General features: G+C 32.9%; 1 protein-coding gene across 3 annotated transcripts; it reads left to right on the top strand.

Moving 5' to 3' along the window:
* The first annotated feature begins 12,923 nt into the window (after window positions 1-12,923).
* On the top strand, window positions 12,924-18,792 carry LOC115986843 (probable E3 ubiquitin-protein ligase RHB1A). 3 transcript variants are annotated; one of them, XM_031110180.1, is made up of 5 exons: window positions 12,967-13,092; window positions 14,361-14,477; window positions 16,605-17,043; window positions 17,193-17,302; window positions 18,060-18,792. In XM_031110180.1, the coding sequence occupies exons 2-5, from the start codon at window positions 14,415-14,417 to the stop codon at window positions 18,087-18,089; spliced, it is 642 nt and encodes a 213-aa protein (XP_030966040.1). In that variant the 5' UTR covers window positions 12,967-13,092; window positions 14,361-14,414; the 3' UTR covers window positions 18,090-18,792. The 3 variants fall into 3 exon arrangements, with proteins under 3 accessions (XP_030966039.1, XP_030966040.1, XP_030966041.1); XM_031110181.1 differs by having other exon boundaries at window positions 13,030-13,116; window positions 18,060-18,759; XM_031110179.1 differs by lacking the exon at window positions 14,361-14,477 and having other exon boundaries at window positions 12,924-13,092; window positions 18,060-18,759.
* The last annotated feature ends 376 nt before the right edge of the window (window positions 18,793-19,168 follow it).

Raw genomic sequence — 19,168 nt, 5'->3', positions numbered from 1 at the left:
GATGATTGATTATGAGACCCAATGTTCAGCGGTGGTTTAAAACTTTTACAGGGGGGGGGGGGGCCAAAATGGCCAAATGGCCATAATATCGTAAGTATATAGTTAGTAGACTCTGTTTGCAAACATTATAATTTATTAGTATCTCGAGTCTCAAAGACTCAATTTTGGGACTATAAATCGAGTCTTTGAAGCTCGGTTTGTATGTTTGGATCAGATTTGATGTGGCATTTTTTTTCACGTGGTGTGTACTTGGAAATCAAGTCTCTAAGACTTGATTTCTAACCCAAATTTTTTTTTTTTAATTTTAAGTCTGTACATGCCGAAATACCCAAAATAAATTTAAGAAACTCACCACTACTCAGATCAGATCAGAGGGAGAGAATCGATCAGATCAGAGGGAGAGAAAGAGCTCAAAGGGAGAGAACCTCACCGCTAAACCTCACCAGCGCGGCCTGGGGCTCGCGCCGGCTAGCATCGCGTGCGGACAGGGGCTCGCGCGAGCCTGGGGCTCGTGCGAGCTTGGGTCGCGCGCTGCATGGGGCTCGCGCAAGCCTGGGTCTCCGGTCAATTTCTGGTCATGCTGCGCGCGCCTGGTCTCCGATCTCGATCTTCTCTCTCTTTTTGTTTTTGGTTTTTTTTTTTTTTTTCTCTGGGTTTTCCTCTGATGTTCTGGTGTTTGCTCTGAGTTGGTTCTATTTATAGGGGTTAGAAATCGAGTCTTAGAGACTCGATTTTTATGTGGTCCACGTGGAAAAATATACCACATCGGATGTAATTAGAGAATGGAAATCGAGTCTATGATGCTCGATTTATGGGCCAAAATCGAGTCTTTAAGACTCGAGATGCTAGTAAATTATAATGTTTGCAAACTGGGTCTACTAACTATATACTTACGATTTTATGGCCATTTGGCCATTTTGGCCTGGAGGGGGAGAGTGACCGGAAACGCCAGTGTTTTGTGTTGAATTGTAAATAACAGTAGCTTATAACCAATGCATAAGCATGGATGATAAATTCACGTAATCAGATGCATGTTAAATTTCTACCTAAGTTTAATACTATTTATAGTCATTTTTAGATTTGAATTAAGGATATTATTTGAATAGAGTATGTAAATTATTGATTCTTGATGACCTATCAACAAAATGGATAAAATTTGGCAACAAACTTGGTTAGGCTACAAACTACTTATATTTTTTTCTTGGAAGTGAATTTTGACAAACTATTACGTTATATTTTTTTCATAGTTTTAAAAACTGGATTGGGAATTGAGCACCAATTTGATTCGTAAAACCCCTAAAATCGGTCAAAAATTGGCCAAAATGGGGAACTAGGAGCAAAAGCAATTCTTTGACCATACCAGTTTTTAAAACCATGATTCTCTTCATATATTTTCTATGTTTGCAAAATTTTCAGAAGATTAATGATCAATAGTTATATCCAATCAAATATTTGAATTTTAAGTTTTTGTAGTCTGTAATTATACGCAAAAATAAGTTTATGAATCGAATAATAAATAACATCCTATTGGCACGAAATTTGACATGTGTGTTAAGAACATAAAGAACATGCAATCTAATTGTTAGATTTTTAAAATATATAGTCATATTAATTTTATTATTAGGAGTTGTAGTGCTATAATTAAGTTTGTAGTCAAATTTTGTCCCAAACAAATTGTTCATTCTTGATGATTTTGTTTAAGAAAAAGAGATATTTTGTTACTTCTTTAACTTAATTTTGTTATTGTGATGTAATAAATTTATTTTATGTTTATATTTTTCAAATAAGATATAAATAACCAATTTTTAAGATCATGATTAAATTTTCCCCTGAAACTTTTATTTATTTGAAGTAGTCCAATTTTTAATCTCTCTTGGTCATGAAACCCTAATTGGTCAATCTCTCCTCTCTTGATTCTTGAACTCTAAACTGAAATCCCACCTCGCTTCACTCTCCAATCCCATCTGTAAAATCAATTTCTCTCAATTCCCTCTTTTCTCTTCCATCAATTTCACTTTTCGCAATTCAATATCTCCAATTTTTAAATCTTTAGGGTGGGGTTTTTGGTTTTCTTAATTCAAAAATGGAAGGGAACAAAGACAAAGCATTGAAATGCTTGAAAATCAATAAACAAGCAATGGAAGTTCGAGATCAAGGCTGAGCCTTAAAAAATTCTTCTCCAAAGCTCATCATCTCGATCACACACTACTAGTCCAATGATCTCTTAATGAAGATAAAGAAAGACTCCAATGGGCCCAATGATATCAACAAGCCCAAGACTCTTCCAGGCCCACTAATAATGGCCTATTAGAGCCATCAAAATTCAAAGTGAATTTTGCAATTAGTTTTTTTCTCTCTTCTAATTAGAGCACTATAAGGTGGTGGGCCTTGTTTGTAATGTTGGGCTGTTTCCTGCTGCACTAGGCTCGAGTTTTCTAGATAAGGGAGTTGGGATTGGTCCAACTGAAATCCACCTTGATCCTGCTTGTGCATAAACTACACCATGTCTGCCAGGCTTTGGTTACATGCCCATGGCAAGCAGAGCTGCTATAAAGAAGTTATGGTAGACAAATATAATACAAATAACACAAGAGAATATAGTCACTACTTTTAGCCACAATAAATAAAGGTGAGCAACAAAAGGCTCTTCGCACACAGAATAAGCTAAGTGAAGGATAAATAGAGTTAGCAAAATCAAAGTATCAGTCTGCCATGCCAAGTAATACACGAGATTGAAACAAAGAAAGGGACGACTGTTCCCTCAACACGAGTAATCTTAGAGAAGAAATTAATTGTTTTGAGAGAACAGGCCTAAATGGTCTTTGCCCAAATACAGATCTTTTGCCTTTTATAGAGAGCAAGGCTATTGAGGAAGATAGGGGAACAACCTATTGGTGCATGTCTGCCGTTCTAAACTCTCTGTTTTTCTTTTCCTCTCGTTACTTCTTACTTTCCTTTTCTTTTGTTTTACTTCCTTTTCTTCCAATGCTTACTTCTGGTTATTGTTTTTCCTAGAAATTCATATTATTGTCATTTTTTCCCCTCTCCAGTGCATAGCAAGGGGTCCTTTATATAGAGCCTGCCGTGACTAGTATTTACCGTTTTAGCCTTTAACTGCCTTTGTCTAGTGTGGGTGTCATTGCCGACCACTTACTGGTCGTCAGTTGTTTAGCCATCACCATTTACCTGTGTTAACTGTGCTGCTCCCCTCTGCCAGACACAGAAGGCTATTTTGTTTGTTTGCTTGTCGTGGCTTTTCTACTCGTTATAGTGTGTATGCTCTCTCTCTATCCCTCATGGCATGCACCTAGTGGTTCCAACTCATCCTTACTTCTTTTGGGTGGCATGTCATCCCAACAGGATATTTCTCCCAAAAAAGCCTAAGCAAGAATCCCAGAATAGGTTTTTTCCCTCTCCTCACCGCCAGACCATGCCCTCTCTTACCTCTGAAGTCTGACCCATGACTCACCACTTCCTATATTGGTTGGGTACTGGCTGATGGTGCCTAGATCTTGCACGTGCTTCACCTTCTTTACCCGCTGCTCATGCATTTGCCGTGATCTGGAGATTGGTCTATACGTTCTACCGTGCACTTTTGGCTTCTTTTGGCATGGGTTGTTTTTCGATCTGCCATTCTTTATGACTTGCTTCTTTTGGGGGTTGGGCCTTGTTGGATCATGGGCCTTCTTTCTCCCGAACTATTCTTTGTTCACTCTGTGGCCTTGTTAGCATTTCCTACTGTACCACTCTGCTATTCCTACTGTAATGTTGTTTGACTCAATCTTGCTGGGCCTCTTTGGGCCTGCTGTTTATTTCTCTCCCAGTGACTCAGTGCATTCACTGGGCCTTTTCTTACATTGTTTGCGGGCTCCTGTGTCCCATTTCCCTCTTGAGCATCCTTGGCCCATTTGCTTTCCTTAGACTTCCTCGACTCTTTCCCAATCCTGCTTTCCCATGGACCTTTACTAACTCTCTTGGGCTTCCCTGGCCCAATTACTTTATACCTCATCCTTGGGGCTAATGGGTTTTCCATTAGCCCCTTACTTTCTTTACTTGCATTACTTTGGGCCTACTGTGACCCCTTCTTGCTTTTCTACATACTGCCCATAGATTTGCTTCTTCTCTCTTTCTGAGCCCATTCAAGCCTGTTTGCCTCCTCAAGACCCACTTTATGAGCTCGTGAGCTATTCATTCCTACCACTTGGGATCAATGACTTTTTCTTGCTTGCTAACTTTGGTCTACTCGTGTTGCTGGGCCTTTTCTCTTACTGGGCTTGTCAAAAAATGAGCCTCAACAAGCACCATCTATCTAGGAATGAGGTAACAAAAACATGTTGGTAATTTGTTAATTAAGTGCAATGCTATCATCTTCTAATGATTCTCATTATATACATCTTATTTATTAACAAATAGAGGTTGAAAGTAATGATTATAAAGGGTTGTTGATTTCACCAAATGATTAAACAAGACCAGCTTTTTGTTTTTTTTTTGTTTTTTGTTTTTTTTTTTCTCGGTGGAAATGATATTTATCTTATGATCAAATCCAGCTCGCTATTTAGTCACTTAAATGAGTAAAACTTTGATTCTAAACCAATTATGTTTTTTTTTTTTTTTTTCATAATAAAATTTGTGTTATGTCATCCACACACTCATTTCCAATGACAGCTTCAACTATGGGATGAAAACTCACAGTAAGTAAAGGAAAACCTAAGGTTCATATTTTAATGATTGAACGCGTGGTTGGGGAAGTTACATAGATGTGACAATTTGAACTGTTTTGCTTCAATTTCGTTCTCAACATTAACTTTTATATCGTTTTCTATCATCTGAAACTTCCATTTTCTTGAAAGGAAAAAATTGTTACATTCATTTTATTTTGAATTGAAATTCAGAGTTTGAGACAAAATGGGTGTAATAAACACTACTCTTTTTTTAAATCTTTTGCTTGTATGGTCATTGCCTTAGCTCTCTCTGATTCAAGCAGCTAGCTAGGCTTTTTCTTTGGCAATTGTCACCTCTCTCCAGTGGCCAGACTCAATCATCAACTATCATAAGCTCGCTCTTCACTTGTCAAAAGGTCTCGTTGGCCTTCCAAAGCTTGTTTTTAGCTCCCTACAACTCAGACTTCCTCCACCTTTGCTTGACCTTGTTGTGCTCTATAGGGACCATGTTGATTGCCGCCCAACATTTCTCCATTTTGTCTAGCAATTGAAGTTGCAGCTCGATTATTCTTATCTCGGCCTCATGAGAAGCATGGGTAGCCTACATAGGAACAAAAAGTTAGTAGCTGCATGAAAAGATCTATCATAATATACCTGACTTGCTTCTCCATAGTCAATGCCCAAAACCAATAACTAGTGACTGCAAATTAGTCCTTGTCCATACCCTTACTTGAGTTTGAAAAAAGGGCTCTTTAGGGGCCATGTTGAGTTTGAAAAAAGGGAATTTATCTGGGCTCACTCATAGTCCCTTTCCTTAAAATAGGACCTTGGCTTGGTCTGCAGGTGGTAGATACAACCATACAACCATATAACTTTATGACTTCCACAACAAATCCCCAAATCTGCTTTTCAATTTTTCGTTTCGATTCTTCACCTTTAGTCTCTGTGCCTTTTCATCTAACTTTATTTGATTTTAGTAATTTGGTTTAGTAGTAATTTACTTTTTTGGAACATTGTGAAGTCTAGGCCTTAGGATTTGAATTCTAATTGTATAGATGTGAATGAAAATTTTTAGGTATCTCTCTCTCTCTCTCTCTCTCTCTCTCTCTCTCTCTCTCTCTCTCTCTCTCTCTCTCTCTATATATATATATATATATGAGTTGAGTTCAAGTTAAATTTGATGTAATTCTATAGAAGTTACATCATTTTTAAACCGTAGATTTTTAGATCTACGATTTAAAAAACATAGTTGACTATCTATTGCTTTCCAACTCATTTACCTAATTAATAACAATTTTTTTTTTTCTCTCCTTAATTATTCCTTCCCTCCCAGCTTCCATTTCTTCTTCTTCTTTTGTTAGAACTACTCTACTAAATTAGAAGCAAGTTCACACTTTACATTGTAAAAAATAGAGAAACAACCTAGTAATATTTTGAACAAGCAAATAGCTGAAACTATTGAAGGAAAAAAATTGGAAGGATCAGTTTATATATAGTTGACGCCTCTACAAATAATCAAGTTCATAAAGGGAAAGGATCACCTCTAGTTTTAATACCTCTAGTTTTCTCCCATTTTAAAATAGATGAGTGACACATGTATGTAAAATGATCCAACGGTTTGGAAAAGAAAACCCAACAGTTTCTCATCTTTCTCTTACCTTTCCTTTCACCGTCTCTGGAGCAAAACTAATCTACCAAACATACCACCATTCAACTCAAGACTACTGCTGCCTTCACCACCTCCACAAGGCCTCTCCGCCATTGCATCACTGCTATCAAAAGCCACAGCCGTCACACCATCAATTCGAGCCTCCCTTGAGAGTGTTATTTGCTATTTGTGAGTGTTATTTTTTATCTTTTTTTTGGTGTTATGGGGTCTACTCCTATGTGAGAGGAATGGAGTATACTCCCGGAGTACATAATAATTTTCTAGCATATGTTAGACTATTTTTTATAATAAAAAATTATTTTAATTATTGATTAAATGATCATTTAAATGACATCTTTATTTACAAATATATTAAAAGCATATATGCATAATATCTCAAAAATGCATTGGATATGAATTGGCAAAATCAATGCTAGTTTATTAGAAAAAACTTCATATATGGTGCCTTTAAAACCATCAATCATAGTGCTATGAAGGAAAATTCTTTTTTTTTTTTTAATACTTATTCCGGGCCTCCAAATAGAACCCAAAGGCCTTAAATTGATTAAAAAAAACAAAAATGAAGGAGAAAAAAAACCTAAGACTCATCTAACCATAACCTAATTCTCACCTCACCATGACCTAATCAACAAAATTATGAAAGACATAAAAGAAGAGAAGAAAGTAGAGAGTAAAGGGCAAGTGCGATACGGATAAAAAAGTTCATGCTATTGGTGAAGAATTTGAGTTTGGTGATGCCAATGAAAATGAAGTGAATGAACCTCCAAATACAAATTAAGAGATTTTGGTGATTATCTAATGGATGATGCGAGCCATGTAGCTGCTAACAATGATGAGAATGTTGTTTATAATGATCAACCCTATTTTGAGAAATCCAATCAAGATGACCAAAATTTTGGTCTTGAGGATTGAGTGTGTTTGTGGTGTTGTTTGAAACATTGTTATTTGCTTTGTGTTGTTTATGTGAGATATTATGTATGTTTGTGGTATTAGAACTTAGAACTTGATATTTGTAAGTTGTAACTTTGAACTTTGTTTCTGTATTTGTTATTTGGTACTTTATCTTTTATTAGTAATTTCACTAATTTGTGTCAAAAATTACTTTTGTTCAATGTTTCTTTAACATATATTATGAACTATAATTATAGATATTTTTAATGTATTTTTTAATCAGAAAGTAGGATCTTATGATTCTCGTATCAATCCTACAATTTATTGATACAATTTAATCAGAAAGTAGGATCTTATAACCTTGCTATCAATTTATTACTTTTCTTATTAAACATTTTCATTTTCAAAGTGTTAACGTTGGTAATATGTTAAGCTTCCTAGTAAGGATTAAATTAGTCAAAGCAATTAAAAAGGAGAAGTTATTTCTCACTTTTATCTCATTAAAAAAAAAAAAAAGAAGGTTAAATGCAATATATTCGTACATTATTTATAGACGTTCATGTTCGGCCAAAAATGAAAAGAAAGGGGGAAAAAGGTGTTGTTTTATCTTCTCACCCCGGTAACTTTTCCTCTTCTTTTATATATATATCTATATATATATATATATATATATATATATATATATATATATATCCCCACTACACTATCTCTATTATTGGCTTAAGAAAGTACTATTTAAGAGCTTCTCATCCTACAAATATTATAGACTTGTGAGGATATACAACTAGGTGTTTAGTTGTATTCTAGGAGGACAACGTGCAAAATTTTTGATCTACTATACTATAGAGTTCTGTAAAAACAGTTTGTATTATCTCAAGAGAGTGACTTAGTTCACTCTTCAACTTTGCAGCCTTTAATCTTTTGGAATTAATAGTAATAATTTATTTCTCATGTTACGAGATAGGTTGAAACACCAAAAAGGTAGTATCTTTCAATTTATTCTTTATTTTACAGTTGTTGTGGAATATCATTATATAAATAATTATTTTATAAATTATGAGATACAATTTATTTATTAATTTACGTTTATAGGAAGAACAACAACATTTTTTAGGGAGAAATATGTCCAATATTGGAAAGAAAGAATATATTTTTGGAGTAGAGAAAGGATAAGAGTAGGATATAAGGTGTAAGGTGCGTGTATTATAAGAGTAAATAATTATAATAGAAAAAATAGGTTTTTCCATTAAAATTCATGTAAACTTTGAAAATTTGGATGTGAATGCTCTAACAGAGCAACCTATTTAATTGAAGGAAATTGTTCATTGGTGTTTCTCAAAATTTCCTTCTCTACATTAAAGAAGGAAATTTTGAGAAAGGGTAGTATAACACAGAAAAGAAAGAAGACAATGTGGGCAAGAAAAATTTCCTTCTCACATAAATCTTTCCGTTAGTAAATTTTAACAGATTTGGATGAAGATTAGAAAAGTTATATTGTGAAGAGCATTCACATTAGAAAATGCAAAACCCGGTTTAGAACATTACTATTACTATTTTCATATGTATTTTAATAAGTATTACTGTTTACTCAATAAAAATGCAAAAAATAAAAAGAAAAGAAAAAATAAAGGGCTCGTCGGTGTAGTCATAGCCCCACACCACATGGTATATTGACATTTGGGTTTTTTGGTAAGCTTGTGGATACCACAAGTGCATAGTAAGACATGCCACTACTGACCCCATTACCATGATTTTTGCATATTATAAAGTATGAGTTAGTACTCAATACTTGAACTCATGACCTTTTAGTATTTGGTTTGAAGTGATGGGTCTTATTGAGGGCTTCCTAGTTCTTACCACTGCACCACATTTGCTGATGGTAAAAGAGAAAAAGTATTTTGCATCACCAAAAAGTCAATTTATCTATTTTATATTATCACTTTAATAATACATCATACATTACATATTCTATTCTATTACTACTATGTTTAAATATTCTTTTTAAAAAAAAATTCTATTGTATTTTATATTATCATTTTAGCAATTCACCCTAAATCATATGTTCTATTCTTTTGGTTCTTTCGGTGATATTAAAATAATTGAGGATGGAATAAAATAATACTAGTGTTTAATTAAGCTATAGCTATCGGAACAGTATACATCCGACAATGTTAGCTAACCTCAAACCAATAAAAGCCAATGTTAGCTAAGAACGCATTTTAGAGCACCAGATGATAATGCTCTCATGTAATGTTTATAAAATATAGAATTCAAAATAACAAAATAAAAAAAAATAAAAAAAACAAAAAAACAAAAAAAAAAAAAATAGTGTGTAATCTATGGCAAAGGACAAACCTTTGGATATTTTCTGGACTTTACAGTTTTCCTTAAATTTTAATATTGTAATCGTGGGCAATGAATAGGCCCTAGGCCCTATATAATCATACAAAGTTAAGGTCATTCTCAAGAAAAAAGTTACAAGCTAGTTATCACTTATCAATCGTCGGCAATAAGCCAATGAATAACAAGTTGTCATTCTTAAACAATATCCCTCAATTATTAATTTATTTTGTTTAAATTAAATTTTTTTTTTTTTTTTTTGAAAGAGTGATGTCTGCTTCGGGAGATTGAATTCCAGATTTCTTATTCAACCATCAGAAACTTTATCAATTGAGATAAAAATTTGGTTGATTTGTTTAGACCTTAACGTATTTTAAAAATGAGTTATTTTTCAAAAAATATCTCATTTTTCTATGTTTAGTAGTATTGTTTGAAAAATTATTTTATTGTCTTATGTTTGATAGCATCCTTAAAAATGAGGTAGAGTTGTTTTCAACAAATTTCATATTAACTCTCAACTTTCTTTATTTGACATGACATAAGATAAAATTGCTTTATGGAGAAAAAAAAAACTTTCGAACAAAAAAATCTCTTCAAAAATTTTCTATTAAACAAAAATAAATTTTTAACCTTCTTTATTAAAAAAAAAAACGCAAAAAATCTATTTTGATAAGAAGCGTTTCTATATTTTTTTTATTCTACCAAACACAAAACTATCTTTATAAAAAAAATTTCCATAGAAACAAGTCTAATTAGGCTTATGATTCAAGAAATCCCTTAAATTTTTTATTATTATTTTTTTTTTCGATGGTTGATCCTAGAAAAGCATCCCAGTTTTCAAAACTTTCTCACTGTAATTCTTGACTTCCCTTTAGCCTACACAAGTAGTGAAGTAGACACAGAAGAAAAAAGAAAGTACTGCCACTTTACACGTTACAGGAAATATATATATAATCAACAATATTAACCGCTCTATATTATTTTATTTGCATATTAAATAAAAAAAAAAAAAAAGTCAAGTTCTACACTTTAAAATATTACTATTACTATTACTATTTTTGTGTGTGTTCTAATAAGTATTATCGTTTACTCAATAAAAATGCAAAAAATAAAAATAATAGAAAAAATAATCGGCTCGTGGGTGTAGTCATAACCCCAAACCACATAGTATATTGTCATTTGGGTTTTTTGGTAAGTTTGTGGATACCACTAGCACATAGTAAGACATGCCACTACTCGACCCTATTACCATGATTTTTGCATATTATAAAGTATGAGTTAGTACTCAATACTCGAACTCATGACCTTCTAGTATTTGGTTTGAAGTGATGGGTTTTATCGAGGGCTTCCTAGTTCCTACCGTTGCACCACATTCGCTGATAGAAAAAGAAAAAAAGTATTTTGCATCACCAAAAATTCAGTTTATTTATTTTATATTATCACTTTAATAAGAGATTTACTAATATGTGCCCTTAGAACATATATTAGTAATTTATTTTAGGAAACTTTTTTATAGAAAAACAAAAAAGCAATTCACTGTTTTGACAACTTTTTCAATTTCCCATAAAAACTTTCCTAAAATGGATGATTAATGATGTATACCTTTAGGGTACACATTAATCAGACCCCTTTAATAATACAAAATGCATCACATATTCTATTCTATTACTACTATGTTTAAATATTCTTTTAAAAAAAAAATCTATTGTATTTTATATTATCATTTTAACAATACATCCTAAATCATACGTTCTATACTTTTGGTTCTTTTGGTGATATTAAAATAATTGAGGATGGAATAAAATAATGTTTAATTAAGCTATAGATATCGGAACAGTATACATTCGACAATGTTAGCTTAGCTAACCTCAACCAAAAAAAGACAATATTAGCTAAAAACGCATTTTAGAGCACCAGATAATAATGCTCTCATCTCATGTAATGTTTATAAAATATAGAATTCAAAATTAAAAAATTAAAAAAATAGTGTGTAATCTATGACAAAGGACAAAACCTTTGGATATTTTCTGGACTTTACAGTTTTTCTTAAATTTTAATATTGTAATCGTGTGCAATGAATTGGCCCTATATAATCATACAAAGTTAAGGTCATTCTCAAGAAAAAAAGTTACAAACTAGTTATCAATCGTCGGCAATAAGCCAATAAACAATATCCCTCAATTATCAATTTATTTTGTTTAAATTAAAAAAAAAAAAAAAAAAAAAAAAAAAAAAACTGATGCTAGAAAACAAGAATTTGGTCGGTTTGTTTAGATTTTAACGTATTTTAAAAAAAAATGAGTTATTTTTCAAAAAATTTATTTTTAGAAAATTGTCTCATTTTTCTATGTTTAGAAGTATAAGTACTTGTGGGATGTTGGGGGTAAGGGTCATAATTCAAGTTTTCAGGAAAGAACTTCATACATATATACATTTAGATTAGGTTATAATAAAAATTCTCTTTTGTATAAAAAAAAAATTATTGTTTGAAAAATTATTTTATTGTCTTATGTTTGATAGCATCCTTAAAGACGAGGTAGAGTTGTTTTCAACCATTTTCATATTAGCTCTCAACTTTTTTTATTTAACGTGATATAAGATAAAATTGCTTTATGGAGAAAAAAAAACTTTTGAAAAAAAAAATATTCTCTTTAAAAATGATCTATTAAACAAAAATAATTTTTTTAACTTTGTTTATAGAGCTCCTCAAAAAAAAAACTTTGTTTATAGAAAAACGCAAAAAACTATTTTGAAAAGAAGCGTTTCTATATTTTTTATCCTACCAAACACAAAACTATCTTTATAAAAAAAAAAATCCATAGAAACAAGTAGAATCCAATAAGAGAGTTAAACATAAATGCTCTCTACTTTAGAGAGCAAACCCATAAAATAGGACACTATTTATTTTTCAATAAACTTTTTATATCTGGAAATTTTTTTGGCTTGTGAACAGTAATTCATCAAGTCTGATGGGCTACTATTTATTATTCAAATGTTTTTGAATAAGATAAAAGTGAATAGTTAAAAAGTAAAAATCATTATTTATTCTTTAAATAATATAAAAATTTGTTTAATTCGCTAGAGATGACTTATCTTATGATTCAAGAAATCCCTTAAATTTTTTTTATTATTATTTTATCGATGGTTGGTCCTAGAAAAGCATCCCAGCTCTCAAAACTGTCTCACTGTAATTCTTGACTTCCCTTTAGCCTACACAAGTGGTGAAGTACACACATAAGAAAAAAGAAAGTACTACCACTTTACACGTTACAGAAATATAAAAATAATCAACAATATTAAGTTTAACCGCTCTATATTATTTTATTTGCATATTAAATAAAAAAGTCAAGTTGTACACCCGTCAAGCTTTTTGAGATAGGTATGAGTGGAGAGTGCACAAACACAGTTGCAACAAAGCACAACAAAACAAAAACAAATGACGTAGGAAAGGTTTCAAACACCTCTCCTCTTCAATATCTCTTTCCCCTACTCCAAATTCTGTTGTCTCAATATCTCTCTTTTTTTTCAGTGGTAAGCTTTGCTGTTTTTCCCTTTGTAAGTGATGGGTTTTCATTAGTTTGTTGTTTTCAGATTGTTGTTTCAATGTAAATGTCATTTTTTTTTTCTTTCTTACCAACTTTAATATCTGGGTTTTTGTTTTCTTTTTGTGAAATTTGTTACTGAATATGAATTGGAAAGTTATGGGCTTTACAATCAATTTTGTCAAAATGTTTCAATTGTTTAGTAGTTTTTTTATTTTTTAATAATAAATTGTGGGTGATGTTTTGTTTTGTTGTAGACTTGTAGTTGTCTCTGAATTTAATCCTATTTTGTTGTTTCAATTAGTTATTTTTCCATGTGGGTTTTTATTTTAACCTTTGAAACTTTAGCAAATTTGATCACTTCTTGTAATAAAGTTGGCTGGATAGGTGTAGGACCTGCAAAGAAGTATGTAGGTACTCAAATTTGATTTGTCTCTGAGATTAAGCTTGTATGTAAATACAGACACACGCTTGAAGATTGAAACTTGAAAGTGTGGTGTCTTCTGGCCCATTTGAGATGAGGAAGGGTGGTGGCAATGCTAAAAATCCTATTGCGAGTTCCTATTCATGCTATTGTTTAAACTCTAGAAGTACAGAATATGTATTAAGCTTCTTTATATTGCGCCTTTAGAGTAGATGAATGTGAAGTTTGACACAGCCTTGAGTTGAATTATGCGTGCATACTAAAATTTTATATTAGGTTGTGTAATTTTAGGTACATGGATTCATGGAATGATAGTAAAAATGTGCGGTTGTTAATGTATACAAACTGCAGAAGGGAGGTACAGATTTGTATGTTTAGCTATTATGACTTAATTAGGCTATGTCCACGATGAACCCAGTTCAATATTTTATTTACATATACTTGCCGAGCTTCAAGGCTGTATTTTTCAGAACAAGGAACAGTTGTGAATTTTACTGATGGTGTTTGTCATTGGCCATACTATTTTTCTTCACTTTTCAGTTCTGACTTTCGGTTATAAATTCTAATAAACTTAACTGGCATACCCTTTTGCATGCTATGATTGTAGTGATTCTAGGCATTATCCTCCATCTTCAAGTTTGTGGCTAGCTTAGTTCTAATGTTTTTTCACTTGTTTCTGATTGCGTTTCCTATCTTACACGCTTACATTTTACATCTCTACTGTCTTTTTACCTCTTTGCTCTGGGTTTTGATTTTGTTAGAAAATTGTGCTTGTGAACATTTATTTACTCTGAAAATGTGGCATTTTTCTGCCATCTGATGCCAAATAACAGAAAGAATGCACCAATGAATGGTAGTTTGGGCTGGATAAAGGAATAACTTCAGGGATGGGAGGTTGCTGCTGTTCTTCCAGAAAAGCTCATCTGCATGGAACACCTGTCTATTACTATGTCAGCAACACGTTCCCTCTAATTTTACAATACTTTGGCATTATTCTTATTATGTGCTCCTCTTTTCTCATGCTTGACTTGTTATCAATGTAGCATATACTATGCTGATCTACTTACTGCCCTAATCATCAAAATGTTTTTCATTGCTTGTTTGTGGTAACTCAGGGTTCATTTGAAGTAAATCCAAGGTGGAATTTGACTCACAAAATTACAGAAATTCTCATCTAGTTTATTTGTTAGTTCTATTCCTGATCCATTTTTGTAAAGACATGTTCATTTATCCTGAAGTGGTTTTTCAAGTGGTTTTTTTTTTTTTTTGATTGATAAGTTTGAGGTTTTTTTTTTATTGATAAGTTAAACACATATCCAATGGTTCTTGAACCCACAACCTCACCCTCCACATAGAACTTATAAGTGGAGGACGTGCCAATTGAGCTATAACTGATTGGCTTTTCAAGATTTTTTATTTTTTCAGAGGTAAGTTATGCACTCACCCAGTGGGTCTTGAACCCACTACCCACAACCTCACCCACCACTAAGCATTTGCAAGGGGAGGAGGTACCAGTCGGTGGTTTTTCAAGATACTTTAATAAGTTATTATCTATAACTAAAGAAACAATTCAGAAACTTTTATTGCTATTGAAGTGTTTTGTAAAAATTTGGGAGACTGATATGTGGCAATAACTCCATTTTGGGTGCTGTATCTTTTGGCAGGAATTGAGGATTTCTACCATAGAATTTGTGCAATTCTTTTCTAACTACTACCGTACTTTAGATCAGAAATCCTTCCAGTCTAATATCAGGGAGCCTGTAGTATTGCAAACTCCTATTGGATGAGCCAAGTCATGATAGTCATGATGGATTTCCAAAGAGGTGTATTATTTGTTGAGACTGACATATCCTACATATATCTTGTCAACTAAACATTCACCTTTGCAAGTCCAATACATTCCAATTGTTTAAGGGGGACTTTGACCTCCTTAGTCGGCACTAACAATCAGGTCACTTATGCTAACATGAGTGTTGCTACATGGATTTTCTGTTGAGTTACCTTCTCACCTTATATAACACATTGCATAGGGGATTTGAACCTTGATTCTCTTAATAAAGGAGAGCAGGCTATGTGATATTTTTTGATAAGTAGAATACAGTTGATTTGGATATTTGTGCGTTGAGCTTGTTGTACAGTGGGGTGCATGTCCATTTACAGATATTGCAGCTAATTGTCTGTACCAAGAATAAGGTGTTTAAAAACCTGTTAAAAAATTGTTTTTCAATCCCAACATCAAAAGGCTAACAAAGAAGACCTTTTAACATGTTCCTACACAAGAAAAACTGGGGCAGCAAGCAGTAGTCAAGTTGAGGTTTGGAATCCTCTTGTCTGCACTTTGCAACATGCTGTCTTTTAACTCTGTATCAAATGCCCTGAAAGAATAATAAACAAATTTAAGTTTATGGTTAAATGTTAATATGAATTTAGCACCTGGAAGCAAAATCCAGTCGTGCATATTATTGGCAAATCTGGGACAACAAAAGCTGTATTAAAATATAGGCAAAGGCATCTGAAAGGTTCTTACTGACAATGTAAGTATGGAACCGTAGCTCCCTATTTCTCCTGCCATCTCATATCAGCCAGAAAATTTGTAGGTTTTAACAAAATTTTATCTCAACTTGTATGATTAATCTTTTTTATTTTTGTGATCGGAACAAGGGAAAACTAGAACATGAGTTTATTATTATTGGCTATTTCTCCTGCCATCTAAGATTTTGAAGTTTGAAGGCTAAAATTTTAAATTGAAAGTGAAGCTTTCTGAATTGCTGCTGGAAAACATACTCTGAACATTTATATTGTTGCAGCTGTAACCTTTATATTTCTTCATTGTTGGCTTCTTCTTCCTTGGCTAATGATGGACTTGAACTGAAAGTTTCCTCTCTTTTTTCGTGGAAATGACCTTGCACATTAAGATTGTAATACGTACTGTTGTCAATGCCCTTTCATGGGTCAACAAGACAATATGGAGTTTGGAGTTGAAATGTTTGCTGGCTTGTTTATGCTAAAATTGGCTCATGAGAATTTGTGTGTGTTATTAACATATCATTTTGAAAAAAATTAATTCTTTTCTGCAGTGTCCACCGATTCTGGAAGAGCATGAGTCCTTGAGATCTCATGATGGTGCAGCCTCTGCACTTACTGCTGAATTCCTGGTTGATTTTGGTCTGGATGCATCAACTCCTGACACTTACCGAGCCCCTCCTGCACCTTTGCCATATGATTTGGTCTTGGGATATCCACAATCAACAGAATCTGAGTCTGCCAGAGGAACAGTTAGTGGCGATAGCTTTGAAACTTTGACTACATGTGAAGATCTTGAGGAATCAGATTGCAAAGCTCAAGCCAATTCTTTGTGTGTCTCACCAAGGAAGTTAGATGCTCCAAATTTTAATGAACGTAATGTATCTGTAGCAAAAGAAGATATTTGTCCCAATGTATCTGTAGCAGAAGAAGGTGCTTGTCCCAAAGTATCTGTAGCAGAAGAAGAAGATGTCTGTCCCATTTGTCTTGAAGGTGCATTACCAGAAAACTGGTGTTTCTTTTCATTGTTTTAACTTTTTCCAGCTTGCTTGTTTTGGGAAGTAAAATCAAGAATTTTCTGAATGCTTTTTCTAAATGTGAAGCTCGTAGCTGATGGATAAACTTTTTGTTCTCCAATGCAGAGTACGATGCTGAAAATCCAAATATTATCACGAGATGTGAACACCACTTTCACCTCTCATGCATTCTTGAATGGATGGAAAGAAGTGATGCATGCCCAATATGTGATCAGGTATCAGATTTGCCTCTTACAAATATGTTCATTGTTAATCTTTTGCTATCTTATTAACTGGAATACAGCTTTCCAAGAGCCTTGTACCTTAGTGCCATTGACTGGTCTCCTTTGTAAGGAGAACCAGGGTTCAAATCCCCAATCCAACATTTGTTGTAACAATTTATCAATTTTAACTGGAATACAGCTAGGTTTGTGGCTTTTCTATGCCCCCTTAAGATTTGAAAATTTTTCTCTGGACATTTATCCTTGCAATTAGAACCATTATTTTATTGATGGCCACGCTTTTTATATCATGTAGTTTTCACTGCGTTCCCAAATTCCCAATCTTTGTCTCAAGCAGCAAGAACTAGCTAGATCCTTTAATTTGTGCAGATAATTAATGTCGTCATATCTTCTTGCTAAAATCATACTTCTTTTACATGTTTAAAATATATATAATTTTTCATTAAAGTAAACTTGATTTTCCTTTAATGATCTAGCTTGGCTCTTTTTATAGTTTATTCTTAGCCCCGCCAAAGAGAATTGCTGCGTTTATGAAGGTAGTTTCATAAAAAAATGTTTCTATGAATATAAATTTTGGCAGCACTGATTGTTTTTGGTGAAATAATTGTTAATGATCATGACTGTGACATGGAGTGTTGGTAATTGGTTAAAAGATGAACCAGAACTGCTAATGGTTGAGAAACTAGATGTGAGTGTGTATCTTTATTAGTGCTTGTTTGTTGATGAAATGTTTTACTCTTATTGTAAACAGGAAATGACTTTTGAAAATAGCTGTAATTAGTTGCTCATATTCTCTTTCAAGACACAAGTTTCTTAGCTGTTTGCAACCAAGCTTGCCAACTCAGTGCCAAAGATGCATGGCAGTTGTTTTGTTTTGTAATTGATCATTTGGTGATGCCCCCCAGATTTATTTGTAGTTTGGTGAAAGTCATATACAAAAGTGAAATGTCGTTTAATTCCATTGTTCCCATACCCAAAATTGAAGTAGAGAAATTAAGTTATCGAACGTGAAAAATAGTGCCTTGGTCCTCCATCTCTTCTTCATTGCTTTATCCTGGGCCAGTTTTCAGATATGTCTCCAGATTAATAGGAATTTAGATTCAAAGGAAAAGGAAAATAATGGCACGGCTGGCTAGCATGTTGATTTGCTAGATTTTCTCCTCCCTGTACAGATTATAGTGCTTTTTGTTTGTTTTTGTATCAGTTGTATGCATAGATTTGTTTTGTCTATTGTATAATTGTTTCGTAAATAGTCATTTTAACTTTGGATGGGTATGACATTGGTGAATTAGATTGGCTTGTAAAATGTATGGAATGAGAATGACCAGTTAGATGTATACTACTTTGTTGAAGTAGAACCACTGTCTGCAGCTTTAGCTTCCAAATATTCATGTAGCCTTTTCTGGCAATGGGATATATATTTTTAAAGTTCTTCAATCTTTTTCCTTTCAGAGGTTTATGATTCAAGGTTATAATTTTGAACATTTTATTCTTCAATACTGGATGTATAGGGCATGCTGCTTCCTCACTTTAATTATTTATTATTATTTTTTTAACAGGTTGGTTTTTCTCTCTATTAAATTGTACGCTTTAAATTTATTTAAAAATTACAATTGTACATTATTTGCTTATCTTTCACTGGACCAAGTCTCTCTCATTTAAAATTCACAACAGGATTTAAATTCAATTAGAAATTACAAATTTTCAATTATTTCCTGATCTTTCAATAAAGAAAGAAAGATCAGGAAACAAAACTTTTAACACAACCTTAGATGTGAATTTTAGGTAGCCTAACTAGTACAGTATTGAGGTTAAAAATATATGAAAATAAATTAAAAACACGACCTTAGCTGGGTGTTG

The sequence above is a fragment of the Quercus lobata genome, chromosome 4 (genome assembly GCF_001633185.2).
Source record: "Quercus lobata isolate SW786 chromosome 4, ValleyOak3.0 Primary Assembly, whole genome shotgun sequence".
In the NCBI taxonomy this organism is placed as follows: Eukaryota; Viridiplantae; Streptophyta; class Magnoliopsida; order Fagales; family Fagaceae; genus Quercus; species Quercus lobata.
Note: the sequence above shows the minus strand (reverse complement) of the source record. Positions and strands in the feature narration are given on the sequence as shown.